Here is a 14,957-nt window from a genome sequence, read left to right as displayed (position 1 = left end):
GGCAGTGTATTGTTGTGGTAAGCATGTGTAAGCCAGTAAAGAAATACTAGATTATAGGATTATCTAAAGTTAACATATGAACTACTAAAAACTGGATTAAAAGCTATTATCAACACCGAATATCCTGGAATTAAATATGTCCTGAAACTTCTACGAAAATGACAAAATGCAAAAACAAGACATTTATAGCAAATAATGAGTAACTGAGAACCTTAACTAAGGACACACTTTAGCAATAGTTAAACTAATAAACTGAATTTAAACAAATGTACAATTGAAAAATGTTAAACACTAACCGATAAAAGCGATGTTGTTTTTATGAAGTAACTCTGGAAGTTTAGGATTTTCCGAGGCATGACCCCATCCAGCCCACACAGCTTGAACTTGCACTCGCTTCGCAATATCCAGAATCAGCTCAACATTCGCGTAATTATTATTGTTTGTTCCTCCTGGTACAGGCACATATTGATCTGCCATGCGAATATATTCTAGAAAAAAAAAAATTTACACCATTGTTATACTTGTAGAAATTTGATCTGATAAGGTTTATCACAAAACGCATATATACGTGACTTGTTGTTTGTACGTATGCATCGTGACGTTTGCTCCCAGACCCTTCCCATCATGCATTGTGCAATGACGTCCTTGTGATAAACCTGATTGACAAGCAACAAATTTGTTAATTAAAAATGCTTCCTCACATAATATAGCAACACAAATTATAAAAAGAACAAGGAATAAAAATAAATAATATTTGATGTGAACCAACCAGCATTAGCCTTCAAGTCCTCTGGAGTAACCATGACTACAAACTTAATAGCTTTCTCGGTTCGGAATATCTCGTAACTCCATCTTCGTATTGACCTCATACATTTGACGGCAGCAATGCCGTTATTGGCTATCAATACCTAAAATTGCATAAACATATTTATTGCATTGTTAGGTTGTTTGTACATTTGAATGTGTACAATACAACTTTTTGTACACAATTTATTTATTGTAAAAATATTTAGTAACAATATGTAAAAATCAATAAATAAATAAAAAAAGAAATAATATTTTAAATTATTCATTATTTAAAGATGTAATGTCCACATGAAAAAATAATTATTACAAATTTTAATATGCCATTTTAATGTCACATAATGGTTATCCACTTTGCAAAAAATAGTCAAATTAACTGCCAGCCAAAGTCTGATTTAATTAATCTTCATTTTTCATGTTTTTGGGGGACAATACATTTTAAATTATTGCTTTTATATGGTACTTAAATTTGACTATAAATGTTTAATTATCAACCAAAAGAGAATAAGTCAAAATGTAATTAATATTTGCATATTTTAAGTAAGCATAATAAAGCGGAATAATTACTTAATATTTGTATTTATTTATTAAATCTATGGTGCCATCATATTTCATTATTCTTATTTATTTAATTAATGTTGATGGTAGTATTCCAATTATGTTAATTAGTGGTAAAAATAACCTCCAATTAAATTAATTAATTCCTCATAATCCTTTTCTGATCATGCTTAATTTCAATATCTCTTTTTTCAAATAAATCAGACATTCTTCTAAAAGAATAGTATGTTTTGGTAAACTACTTATTTATTTACTAAAAACCTACAGGTGTGTTTGCTAAAAATATTTATTTAAACAAACGGTTGTTTTCGGTCATTGACCAGTTGACAGATAATAAAACAACAAGTGCATGCTACAGCAAACTCACGACAACGAGCGACAAATATGTACCTTATCAATAACATAATTGCCTCCACTTTTATTGACGAATTCAGCCGGCGAGGCCACGCTAGTAGACATACTGCTCCTTCTGCCTTCTGAGCCTAGAGACTGCCTTCTACTACCATCCAATTCCACAAGATTCAGACCGGACATAGAAGGCCTAAGTTAAATAAAAGAATAACCAGTAAAATTCATTCTTTTTTCCTGTGAGTGAGTCACCAAGGTCTTATTATATTGATCTTTAGTCAATGCGCACCAATGGGGTATTACTAGTTAACTATTGTGCTGTTGTCAAGTACCAAACGTGTAGTAACTGTGATAAAAGTCACTAGTACTAAATTACATTTACTTGTTATGTTAAACCACATACAAAGTACATTTATATTATCTACAACAAAACAACCAAGTTATAAGAGGAAATACTAAACTGAATTTTTTTAGGTCAAATGAATGATTATATTTTAATTTGTTTTAAAGAAGGAAGTGTTTTCTTAGGTCCTGTTTCTGCTGCATAAAAATAACCGGTTAAAACGATGTGAATAAATTAACTCCAATTTCTCGGGAGCAGAAACAGGACTATTTTGTGGTAATCGGTTAAAAAGCAATGCAAAATAATTGGTTAAAAACACCCATTCAATTCGGTGTTAGAACGCCATTTAACCGGTTATCGCTGGGCAACTTTTAGCTGCAACACATAATAACGGTTATTTGATTGACAGCTGCTGACCTTGAGTCAACGACACTGCAGTAACGTTTGAATTAACGGCCAGGATCAATTGCATTTGGGTAATTCTAACGATTTTTGTCAACGACCATCCACTGATTTAAACAGTTATTTTGGAGCAAAAATTGAGCAGAAATGCAGTCAATATAAAAATTAAATTTTAAATCTATTTTGAAATAAACAGTTTATTCAGCTCTATGCAGCAGAAACAGATCCTTAGGAAATCACAGCAAATGAAGTTATCCTTACATATAGTAAATGAAGTATATACATGTAAGGGTAATAGTTCAAGAACAAATCTTATCAGTCATTCAGTAATATTTCAAACAAGTATTGTACTTCATATCATTTTAAGATAACATGCTCCTAATAATAGACCACAAATTATAACACTTTCAGAAACCTGAAAGCTATCTTAAATAAATTGCTTAGTTCAACAAAATGATAGCTAAATATATCTATTGTATCTCCTAGTGCAATTTGACCATGAGCTCCAGAGCCAAATAATGAAAGATCAACAATAGGACATTGGCCTTGTAGTAAAGAAACTGTAACTGAACAAAATTAGTAGCAGTTAAGCTAGCCTTTCTTGCAAGGCTGCAGCCATCATGTCAAGGCAATCCCGCCACAAGATTTTCATCTGCCTTTGTCAATTACCTTTTTAAAAAAAATATCAATCTCATTATACTGGTTTTTTTTAACTATTGTCTTTTTTGACAAAAATAAATGGCTCTTGAATTGAATCTGCTAGACCTGCTCAAGACCTAGTATTATCACTAGGATTATTTGCTAAATGCGAATCAGACATTCTATGATAACAAAATGTCTTTGGCGAAAATGTTTTATAATATGCAAATTCAATTCAATTATTTATGTCTTTAAGCACATTTGGGCAAGGATTACCAATAGTAAATTAATCCCTGTCCTATCAGATAGGTGGTAATACCCTGATACAGGGCTATTTTGTGAACCAGTTCACTGGGGTAACCCCCTAATCGTCTTGAATGATGAACTAGGTTCTTTAAAGTGCACACAGGTTATAACTTTGTACACTGGACCTACGGTTTATAGTCTTGTTCAACCACCAGAAGTAGGAGCAAGTTCGGCCTTGAACCCATGCCGATATTGTTGGCTCTTTAGGTACGATAAATGGCGCCCTTGCCTTAACCGCTCAGCCACTTGACAATTAAAGTGCATATGGCTACTTCACTCTTATTACAATGACTGACAATGATGGCAACAGACTACAATTTTTAATTACAGTATTTAGCAGATGAAATTAAAAACATAACAATTATGTCCTACTGTCTGACAACAATACCTGTATCTAGGCTTGGGCATTCCCTTGGTTTTAGCAGCTGCCGTTTCAATCGAGCTTTTAGAGCTGTAAAGAAAACAAAAAGCATAAATGTCTTTACTTACCTTCCATAATGTTAAAAACTCACAAAGTATAACATTACAGGAAATCTAATGTACTATAAAACATAGTAACACTAGACAGTGACAACAATGGTAATTGTGTTATTTATTGTGCAGCAGGGACTGACTGGTGTGGTCCAATGTACATACAGTATTAAGCCACTCATCAGCAAGTGTTTGATTTGAAGGTAACACACTTTTAAAACAGATGCATATTCAATAGCTCCATGATTCAAGGATACAAAAAAGTGTCAAGGTAACAATGTGTTTTTCAAGGGATAAAAAACTTATTATGATTATGATTACAATCAAAGGCAATTAAATGGGTGAAAAACTATAAATACTTAACCATTAATCCTCTAATTTTATACTTCCATGACTTAACTAACCATTTTTCTGCAAGTTACCAATAAACAATCAATACTTAACTAATGCAAACACAATGATAAGTAGGCTTATTGTAAAATTGTCCAAGTTGAAATTAAGATGGAATTTCCCTCTTCACAAATACACAAAGATGTCACAAGAAAAAAAAATCTGGTAAGAACTTAGATTAGAATAGTTGATTACCTTTATCATATGCAATAGGACACCACAGGTGTGTTAGCTTTCAAGGTAAGTATGCTTTATCAGCAACAATTAAACCATTATTGTTAAAATGTTAGTAAAAACGTTGCCTTGACATTAACATGGTAAAGCTAACCATGACATTTCAATGCTCTCACTAGAGGGCAGTAAATAACATAATGATGTAAAGCTCTGTCTACAATATCAAACTAGTTTGATAAAAAAAGTATGATGTGCTCAAATATGGTAGTGATATGACATCATATTGTCCATATATGGGCACATCACATTTTGTTGTCACATAAAGTTTGATAGTGTAGACAGAGCTTTAGTCCTTATACAATTATAAATACTTTTTCAACTTTATCAAAGTTTTTAAAATATAGCAATTCCCTTTATTTATATGTACTTATAAAATATTACCATGAGCTAGTAAATATGGCAAACAGATTACTGGGTGGGACTGCAATAAGAATTATATATGGAATTACTAGTCTTGTGCCTGAATTTAACCTACATTAGATAGAGGGGAAGGGGAGGTGGGAGTGGGGGCAGGGGGATTATACTCGAGAATAGGTTTATAGTCATATACAGTGCTATACTATATTATCAAGAACCTTTCAAATTTTCTGTGATAACTTGTTATGAATAATTATGATTTAAAAATACTGGTAGCTGTGTCATTTTAAGAATTACCAGTACATTTTATGACAACCTACCATTTAATGACTACAGTACAAAAAAATAGCAGTATACATAAATTCAATTGAAATAACTTAATTAATTTTTGTAGTGGTTTTTCAAATGTTTTAAGTATTAGAAATTTTAAATTTAGTTGTAATAATAACAAATATATTCAGGTTATTATGCAATGAATAGTTACTGGTACTCTATTATCATTTGATAATGCCACACTAGTAAGTCTAATGCTAGTCACTCCCAGTAAACTTATTTTGATTATACAAACCAATTATGTAATTATTTACCAGATAAATGTATCATGATGGTAGAAAGGGATATCTTATGAAATGAGTTGTTAATTTGTCGGTCAGAGAATCACAACTCAAATTTTATTAATGATAAACTGAGAGCTGTCTCTGCAAACACTTTTTATTTTTAAATAAATGTACCTTGCACATCTATTGGAAGTCATTGCTCATGACTAAATGAACTTGAATGTGCATGATAGATTATTAAATAAAAAGAGTCTTGGGAATAAATCCAGTAGAACCCCACTTTGGGACATCCCTATTAAGGGGACACTTTCCTGTGAAAGAATTTTAACACTCTGGCCAACTCTCTATACAGGGGACACCCCGAATGTGTCTGCTTTCGACTGTATTACAACATACAAATGTTTGTGTATACATTTTTTAGAATTTATCTTAAATCTTAAATAAACAATGATATTTTACAAACCTTTTATTAGAGCCTACATCATTTGTGCCATTTACTTCTCCATTAGTCTTAACATCACCAGTGCCTTGCTCCGAGATGGATCCTAACCTGAAGAGCACAGGCTTCGTGAGTCCTGCATCCTCTGACGGAGTCTGCTTCGACGCCATCACATCAACAGGGGTGCCGCAAACTGCCCCAATAATTGCGTTACAAAACCAAACCTGAAATAAATACACACAAAACTAATAGGTTTGTAACACTAATATAATATCCAGTAATGAAATTAAAAGTACTATTATACAAGTATTAAATAGTATTGAAAGACGGTCAGCACCTCAACAAATTAGTACTATCAGTGGGAACTGCACATCAGCAATGAACAGGATAGGATAATTATAAAACATGTCAATGGAACTGTAATGACAACTGCTGGTAGTGTATGCATAAAATATAAAGGAAAACAAATAAAATAAATTCATATTTGGATTAGAGTACCAGTATTTTGACAAAATGCTGGTTAGTTAGTGTATATTGGTATAACATGTTATTTTCAATGAATTTACATAAAAATAAGTAAATATGTAAATTACAATATATTGTATCAATATGCTATTTATTGTCACTCAGGGGTGGACTAGATAATTATAAATTACTTGAAAATGAAATTAGATGGTAGGTTATCTTATCAATATTAATTGAAAATGTAGGTATTACACATTTTTAATTAAAGATGTATTGTTCCCCCAAAATCAAGATTAATTGAAACAGACTTTGAATAGGTTATTTTGCAGTTTCAATAAACTAATCACTTCAATAAAAAAAACCGAAAAAAAAAAAAAAGTTTTCACTTATAAAATACCATAATAAATGGTTAAATTCAACCAAAACCCATTTGCTTTAAATAATTATGTGACATTAAAATGGCATATTAAAAAAAAAATGTTTTAATTATTTTTCAGGGGGACAATACATCATCATCAACATACAGATATCACCATATAGCTATGTTTATCACAAAACGTCTAACCATTAGTGTCAATGTAAAAATGAATTAGATGATGGGTTATCTATTAACAATACAAAAAACATATACATGTCGATGATTATCTTTATAGCATATTGTTACATTGTACTATATCTCTTATCTGTTGTAATGTTATAAATAAAAATCACCCGATCTAAAAAGTTTAGCAATCCATTTGTCAAATTTAAAAACGAGCAAATTTTAAATTTATTCATAAAATAAATTTCAATGGTACTAAATTTTACATTTTTTTCATGAAAATTAAAATCAAACTGACATATTTGACAAAACATAAAATCAGGTTTTATAGTTTAGGGACTTTAGGAAATGAGATTACGATTGTTCAGACGAAATGTAAGTACAACTTCGGTGCACAATTAAACTTTGATGCAACTGAGCAATTTGAAATACGACATCATTTGAAAATATTTTAAAATGTAATGCAAATTTGAATTTCATTATCACTCCTAGGAACGATCGAAGTAAATTGATCGTCGAGAAACTGAACAGTTTATCATTGCGCAATGGCAATGAACAGGATGTCCGGCCGACCTGAATAACATACTCCAGAAAAAACAATTGACCACATGTCAGGGGAAATCAGTTTCTGCCTGTGCACATTATGTAGGACTAATGATTTATTAATTTTGAATACCTCTGCAATGGAACACCAATAAATAAAGAACGAACTTATACTAGGCCTAGTATAGCTATATAGGCCTACCCCAAAAAATATCCCTCACTCCCCATGTCAAATGAATGGTAAGTAAATAAAGATACTAGGCCTAGGCTAGCCATATCCTAATTTAAGGTAAGGTACCTGGACGCTGGCTCTCCTGATGTATGGCCTTTTGTGAATGTTTAATGGTAGCTAGCCTAGTCTCTATGTGTGGGCCCTAGCTAGCTTGGAAAGGATCAGAGGAGAAAGCTGCTGAGTGAGGATCAGACAGAGAGGAGAGAGGGACTCCCCTGCTGCATGCTACAAATGCATGATGCATCATCATATTCATCATAGATAGGGCTACTCCTCCATCCATCCATGGCTTCAGGCCTCACTTATTAACTACTAGCTAGGCCTACCCTAAATTATAACAGACGTGTGATATAGCTTGAAAAATCTCCAGTAAAACAACTGGAAACACATGTGGATATGCAGTATTATAATCCTTACCTTTCTTTCCTCTCTGCAACCGTTTGTGTTGTGTTGTGAATTGAAGAGAAGTGGCGTGACTTTTTGTTTTGAACCGGAATAAATTAATTGAACTCACCGCGCGATCATGTCATGTTTTCATGCATGACTGGATTCTCCAGGTCGTACGATACAAACAAACCCGAAAAAGAGACAAAGTACACCACGTGGAGCGCCCACACGAATGCCACATCCATAATAGACTACTGTATATTTAAACACATTAATATATCTATTAATATTCTTATTTTTATAAATGTATTAAATTAAACGGAACGTTAGTACCATTTCCCCAACTTTTTTTCATTTTTATAAATGGAATAGTCCACCAGGCTAGACTACCAGCATGGAGTAAAGAATAAGAATAATATTCTTTACTCCATGCTACCAGGTCAGCAAGTAATAAGAGCTATATTTCCCCTGGTAATAATGGGCGTTGCCAAGATTTAGAATTCTTCCAGTTTTAATTACAGAAACCAATTGAATTACGATTTTCTTTTAATGGAAAGATAAAAACTGATTAACAACTTCAGCCTATGTGCAGCACATTGTTTATAAGTTATCACTTTAACTAGTGTTTTTGATAAGAGTTTGCTTTGACAATCCTTGGCATTTTGTTATAATAAATTTGTTTGTAATTGTTGGACAAATAAAATAGAATCAATATACATAAAGATTTTAAAACATGGTCATGGATGAACATTTAATAATCACTTAATTCCATATAGGCCTAGGAAAAAAAACCAAAAAAAACAATGCTGTCAATAATTTTTGTCCGACTTTTTTGTCAAAGTGGGACAGGGAGACAATATATCTTTAAATGAAAATATAAAATACAAATTTCAGATTTTATCATGGTCATTTTGACCAAAAAAAGATAGCGCTATGCCTACACTTTGATCTGAAATCTAAGTATTGAAAAAACTTCGCAAGAAAAAAAGAAGAGAGTGTTTTGATAACGCCCTCAATGTTAAACTAGTGTACATCGTTTTTTTCGCGCGAACCTAAAAATGAAAACAAAATATTGACATCATTTTGTGATTTCACACTGAATTTTATCATAATGTCGACAGCTGAAGGGACAACAGTAACAAAATATTCTAGCGATGACTTACCAGAGTTACTGGCTATCTATTACAGGAGACTATTTCCATTTGGACCTTATTATAGATGGTTAAGTTACGGATGTAGTAAGTAATAACAAGCTAGGCCCTGTTGTCTATAAAGTAGTAGTAGTAGTTGGCAGCATGCAGCAAGCGGCATGTCGATGTGTCTGTGGTGTTTCTGGGAGGTAGTGATGTTGGCCTAGCAAAGTTAACAACTTACTTTTAGGTTATTTTAAACCAGTAGTAAGAATATGAAAACGTTTCCAGATATAGAAATAAACAATAAATAAAATTCCAATAATTCTGCCTATAATATATTAAATTTAATTCAACTTTTCTGTTTTTTTTTTAGTTCCTAAAACCTACTTTTCACACCGTGAGTTTTCATTTACATTAAAGGACGACATCTATATTCGATATCAGTCATTTAGTAACGAGCAAGAACTGGAAAAAGAGATTCTGAGATGCTGCCCTCATAAAATTGACATAGGGGCTGTATATACACACAGGGTAAGTCTGGTCAGCAATACAAGTGGTGGGGGTGGGGGGTAATAGGGCAGATGTTACATACAAACATCTGGTAAAGCTCTTTCTACACTATCAAACTTTATGTGATGTGCCCATATATGGACATGATGATGTCATATAACTACCATATTTGGGTTTATCACTACCATATTTGGGTTTATCACTGCCATATTTGGGCATATTAATATAGTAGCGGCTGTATATTAGTGTTTTAACAATTTATGACTATCATTTAACAAAAATATTTTATTGCGATTTTAGCCCAAGGATCATAAAACAGTTAAAGCTGCAGCATTTCAGGCTCAAGAAAAGGAACTGGTGTTTGATATTGATATGACGGATTATGACGATGTCAGGAACTGCTGCCAGTAAGTATATCAATTTTAGCACATGTGATGTGTGATGTGTCCATATATGAACATATATGAACATATGTCATATCACTACCATATTTAAGCATACCACTACCATATTTAGGCATACCACTACCATATTTAAGCATACCACTACCATATTTAGGCATACCACTACCATATTTAGGCATACCACTACCATATTTAGGCATACCACTACCATATTTAGGCATATCACTACCATATTTAAGCATACCACTACCAACTGTTTGTTAACTGTTGTTGTTACTAATGTATAAATTCATCTGGTTATTTATATCCAATTTAATAAACAATTTAATATTTCATTTCGTCAAGTATTATTCATTTTAATTGATGTTAGCATTTATCTCATCTTTTTTTTGTTCAGAGGAGCAGATATTTGCCTTAAATGTTGGCCATTGATGACTATAGCCATTAAAATTGTTAACAGAGCTCTACGAGGTAAGTGTGTGTTACCAATATAGCATATATAAGATGTGTATATGTTTATATACTTTTATAATACACACAATGATTTAAAATTAACCAACTTTTTATTTCTTAACAGAGGATTTTGGATTTGAGCACATTTTATGGGTGTATTCCGGTCGTCGCGGTGTCCATTGCTGGGTCGCAGATGCATCTGCAAGAAAACTATCCCAGAATGCTCGGTCGGCTATCGCTGACTATCTGAGTGTTGTCAAGGTTAAATGTTAAATGTTTATCTGTTTATTGTTTATATGTTGACTCAAAGAATATATATTACAAGAATGAGTATTCCGCGATTTTTGCATGAGAAATTTGTAACAGAGAGCTCCAGTGAGTGATGCCCGCCCTCATAAGGGCGGATGTATACATACTAAATAAGACTTGATTTAATAGATATTATACATGTCACATTAAATAGAATTATGATAATAGTTTTTGCAATTGTAAACTATTTTATAATACATATTTATTAACAAACTAGTGTACATTCACTTTTACAGACAATTATTTACTAACATGCTAAATTAGTTCACAAAAAAGGCCTAACACAGCAACACCAAAAATCAACGAATCGTCACCCAGCATGGCCTATTCTTTACCATTGCCACGTACTACTCTACGCCCGGTAAATTAAGTATTGTTTTTATGATATAAATTAGTATAAAATACATGTTATTAGTAGGATACAATGTTAAATTTCATTAACATTTATTTGTTTGACCAGAAACATTTTAAATATAGGAATATTATTAAACTATCCTTCGTGAAAACGCGTAAACACCTACACGCCCGGTCACGCTATCGTAGCGCCCGGTTGATGAAGCGAACTGTTTATACGGCAGTTTTTACTAAATAAATTGCATGAAACGAAAAAAAAAAAATCCAAACAGCATTTAACATGATGTTGGCATGTAGTTGATAACATTTTTTATCATGAAAATACTACCGGTGGTCCAGCCTTTGATTAGTGAAACCGTCACAAAAAGTTGTATACATCCCAGATACATCCACACTTATGGCGGCGCCCTACCACATGGACAATATTACTGTTACAGGGAAAATCGCGGAATACTCATTCTTGTGATATATATTCTTTGGTTGACTATATTATGGATGATGACCTTTCTAAAGCTCTGTCTACACTATCAAACAAATGACAAAAAAATGTGATGTGTATGTTTATGTGTCAACATTTACCTTTTATATAGTTGTTAGAAAAAATATTAAAATCTGATTTTAAAAATTACTTCATGTTTTATCATATTTGTCATTTTGTTTCAGGGAGGTGAAAACAAAACAAAGAAAGTTCATCTGACCAAAGACAATCTTCATCCTTTACTAAAGTAGGTTTCTAAGTTAAAGCCTTGTGTACACTATCAAACTGTATGTGACAAAACAATGTGATGTGCCCATATATGGACATGATGATGTCATATCACTAACATATTTAAGCATATCACTACCATTATATGGGCACATACAATTTTTTTTGTCAAACTAGTTTGGTAGTGTAGATAGAGCTTAACATTAATGATAGATCCATCAACTGGTAACAAACTTTTAGATAATAATAGCTCATTGTGAAACATATAATGAAACGTATGTTATTTTATCAATTTATTCAACTTATTTTTTAGTGAAGCTAAGAAAGTGATTGATAGCTATTTCAACGAGTATGCAATAGAAAAACAAGGAATTGTGACAGGAAAAGACAACCTGAAGAAAGTCCTTCAGTTAATCCAAGTTGATAATATCCTTTATGTTAATTAGTTTATTTTAAATTAACCTTATTTATAGAGGGTGACCCAGCATATGCTGACAATCAAGGGGCCTTCATGATATTGTGTCTGTGTGTGACAGTGTGTATACTAGTACACTGGGTAACCTCCTACACGTCTCGAAAGATGTACTAGGTTCTTTAAATGTGCACATGAGCGAGATGTGTACACCGGACCTACGGTTTATAGTCCTTATCCGTGAAGACTTGTTTTTGGGTTATAACAACTAATTGTCGCCAAATGAGTAAATTTTCTAGTTATCTTCCATAACTTTTGTTTGGTTACATCTGAAAGTAAAAATCGCAAAAGAAGTTTTGCAAATGACAGACCCAGCCGACATATGGAATAGAATAATTACAATGGTCCAAGAGGAACATGCAAAGGTGAAATAAGGAATTTCATTTCTTAAGCTCTGTCTACACTATCAAACTACTTTAATGTGCCCAAATATGGTAGTGATATGTCCAAATATGGTAGTGATATGACATCATCATGTCCATATATAGGCACATAACATTTTGTTGTCACATAAAGTTTGATGTGTAGACAGAGCTTTAAATCAACTTAAATTTGCTTCAAAATGATCTTACCTCTTGTTTGCTACCATGCTAACCTTTCCCTCTTAGCTTTTTACCAGCTTTGATGAAGATTGGTGCTTTTAGTAAACAGCTTAAAATCATACATAATGTAGTGATATTTTTTGTTATAGACCAGTGATAAAAAATTAAAACATTGTATAGCTGAGATTAAAATGCAATACTGTTACCCTCGGTTGGATGTGAACGTGAGCACTGGTGTGAACCATCTTTTGAAGAGTCCATTTTGTGTCCATCCGAAAACAGGTCGTGTTTGTGTGCCAATGGATGTTGATAAATTGGACGAGTTTGACCCTACAAGTGTTCCCATTGTCAGGTTCGAGATTTTTATTTAAATATTAGCAGTAATAATTATTTAATAATGATTAAAAAAAAATTGTAGAGGTCCTTGGTTGAACTCCTATCAGAGTCATCATAATTCCAGGATTTTTCTAAAGTTCAGTCTACACGATCAAGTGAGTCATGTATTTGTTGGAAAGTGTGACAATTTTTAAACTTAAAAAAATACTTTTTAAATTTCAGCGAATTATGCGATGAAATTAACCAGAAATTTAAAGAGATGCAAAGCACCGGAGAAGACATACCGAAACAAAAGAAGGTCAAAGGTGAGTACGACTTACGATTGATAGCCAGTTGTAAATTATTTGAATTGTTTTCAATTTCTTTGCATCGTAATTTTAATAGTCGCTTTAAGTTGGTGATAAATCAGATAAAGGACTGTACTGTAGTGGGCGCTGTAAATATATCCGACCAAAGCAGTTTAACAGCAATTTTTTATACGATGTTTTTTGTCCACCAAATTTAAGAGAAAAAAAATTACAAACAAGAGAATAAAAATTTATGAAAAAAATTATGAACATTTGTGGTTGTATTATTCTATAAATCAATCTATCAGTCTTTCTTCTTCATCCTAATTAACTTCCATACATACTTACATAGATACTGGCATTCAACCATTTATTCCTTATTCATCTTCTCTTTAAATGTTTTCATACTAAAGTACAGAGATCACATAACAAGATGTAGGACGTACAACAATGGCAAAACCTGAAAAATGTTGTACCAACAATAATAAACAATGTGAATCTATTCTGCAGTTGTTGTTCTTACAATTTATGTTCCTTTTTTTTTATGTAGATTATAAAACAACAAGAATGGCTGGGAGTGTTGAAATCTTTGAGAAATTTGTGAAAAGGCTTGAATCAACCTGGCAGAGACAAAAAATTGAAGAAAGTGGTAAGAAATCAAATGACTTATCACTTATCACAAACATCTTGACACGGTCATAAAAATAAAAAGGCAAAATGTGTGAATTTTAATATTTTGATTTGTTGACTTTCAGATAAAACTGGGGAATTTTAGAAATAAAAAAAAAGGTGTGTGCTGAAATCAACAAGATAGACAATAGCAGATCAAGTCAGTGTATATAGCTTTTGTTAATAAATGAGGGTAGACATCCAGAATTACATTAAATTAAAAAAAATATTTTCCAGCATCATCAATTTATGTCACGGTGAAAATAATCATTTATAGAGAAAGAAGTGGTTGATTTCAGTGGTATTATTTTTTGTAAATTTATTTGTTGGTAAATAAAAAATGTAATGCTTACCTATGTAATGTCCCTACCTAATGTTTTTGCCAACACTGGTCATGGTAAAATCATGATACTCACTATATAGACACTTTTTAGTCAACATTAAGCTCTGTCTACACTATCAAACTTTATGTGACAAAAAAATGTGATGTGCACATATATGTCATATGTCATATCACTACCATTGGGCACATCACACTTTTTTGTCAAACTAGTTTGATAGTGTAGACAGAGCTTTAGAACTGGCCACTCTTAAGAACACCTCATTCACACATGTCCATAATGTAGGGGTACTGAATATTTGTAATGGTATAATGAACCAAAACAATAGCTATTGTTTCCCCAAAATAAATATTATTATTTTATACATCCAACAGTGAGTAACTCGCCAATTACAGAATAGATAAACTATTTTATAATTTATCATG

General features: G+C 32.2%; 2 protein-coding genes across 4 annotated transcripts in view; one reads left to right on the top strand and one right to left on the bottom strand.

Moving 5' to 3' along the window:
• LOC144849169 (acetyl-CoA carboxylase-like) overlaps nucleotides 1-6,068 on the bottom strand; it is a 30,460-nt gene extending 24,392 nt beyond the window's left edge. For 2 of the 3 annotated variants that reach the window (XM_078706197.1, XM_078706204.1), the window contains exons 1-5: nucleotides 5,873-6,068; nucleotides 3,789-3,851; nucleotides 1,753-1,903; nucleotides 770-908; nucleotides 297-488 (exon numbers count right to left, since the gene is read on the bottom strand). In XM_078706197.1, the coding sequence (XP_078562323.1) occupies nucleotides 297-488; nucleotides 770-908; nucleotides 1,753-1,903; nucleotides 3,789-3,851; nucleotides 5,873-6,018 (691 nt within the window). In that variant the 5' untranslated portion in view covers nucleotides 6,019-6,068. Of the gene's footprint in view, nucleotides 1-296; nucleotides 489-769; nucleotides 909-1,752; nucleotides 1,904-3,788; nucleotides 3,852-4,456; nucleotides 4,498-5,872 lie in introns of those variants that run through there. The other variant, XM_078706213.1, reaches the window with a different exon arrangement.
• Nucleotides 6,069-9,069: 3,001 nt separating this feature from the next.
• LOC144849905 (DNA primase small subunit-like) lies at nucleotides 9,070-14,547 on the top strand. Its single transcript, XM_078707015.1, has 12 exons — nucleotides 9,070-9,254; nucleotides 9,523-9,680; nucleotides 9,960-10,066; nucleotides 10,461-10,534; nucleotides 10,641-10,777; nucleotides 11,843-11,904; nucleotides 12,199-12,313; nucleotides 12,627-12,722; nucleotides 13,049-13,251; nucleotides 13,458-13,540; nucleotides 14,073-14,171; nucleotides 14,278-14,547. Exons 1-12 carry the CDS (start codon nucleotides 9,128-9,130, stop codon nucleotides 14,295-14,297), a joined length of 1,281 nt encoding a protein of 426 aa, XP_078563141.1. The 5' UTR covers nucleotides 9,070-9,127; the 3' UTR covers nucleotides 14,298-14,547.
• Nucleotides 14,548-14,957: the final 410 nt, after the last annotated feature.

The sequence above is a fragment of the Antedon bifida genome, chromosome 1 (assembly GCF_963402885.1).
Source record: "Antedon bifida chromosome 1, ecAntBifi1.1, whole genome shotgun sequence".
NCBI classification, from domain to species: domain Eukaryota; kingdom Metazoa; phylum Echinodermata; class Crinoidea; order Comatulida; family Antedonidae; genus Antedon; species Antedon bifida.
This window is presented reverse-complemented; position numbering and strand designations above follow the sequence as displayed.

Excerpts from the sequence above, each read along its gene's own strand:
- LOC144849905 (XM_078707015.1), top strand. The coding sequence starts at position 9,128 with ATGTCGACAGCTGAAGGGACAACAGTAACAAAATATTCTAGCGATGAC. Across the intron at positions 10,778-11,842 it reads ACTATCTGAGTGTTGTCAAG|GGAGGTGAAAACAAAACAAA; the intron begins GTTAAATGTTAA and ends ATTTTGTTTCAG. Across the intron at positions 12,314-12,626 it reads AGTTAATCCAAGTTGATAAT|CTGAAAGTAAAAATCGCAAA; the intron begins ATCCTTTATGTT and ends GTTTGGTTACAT.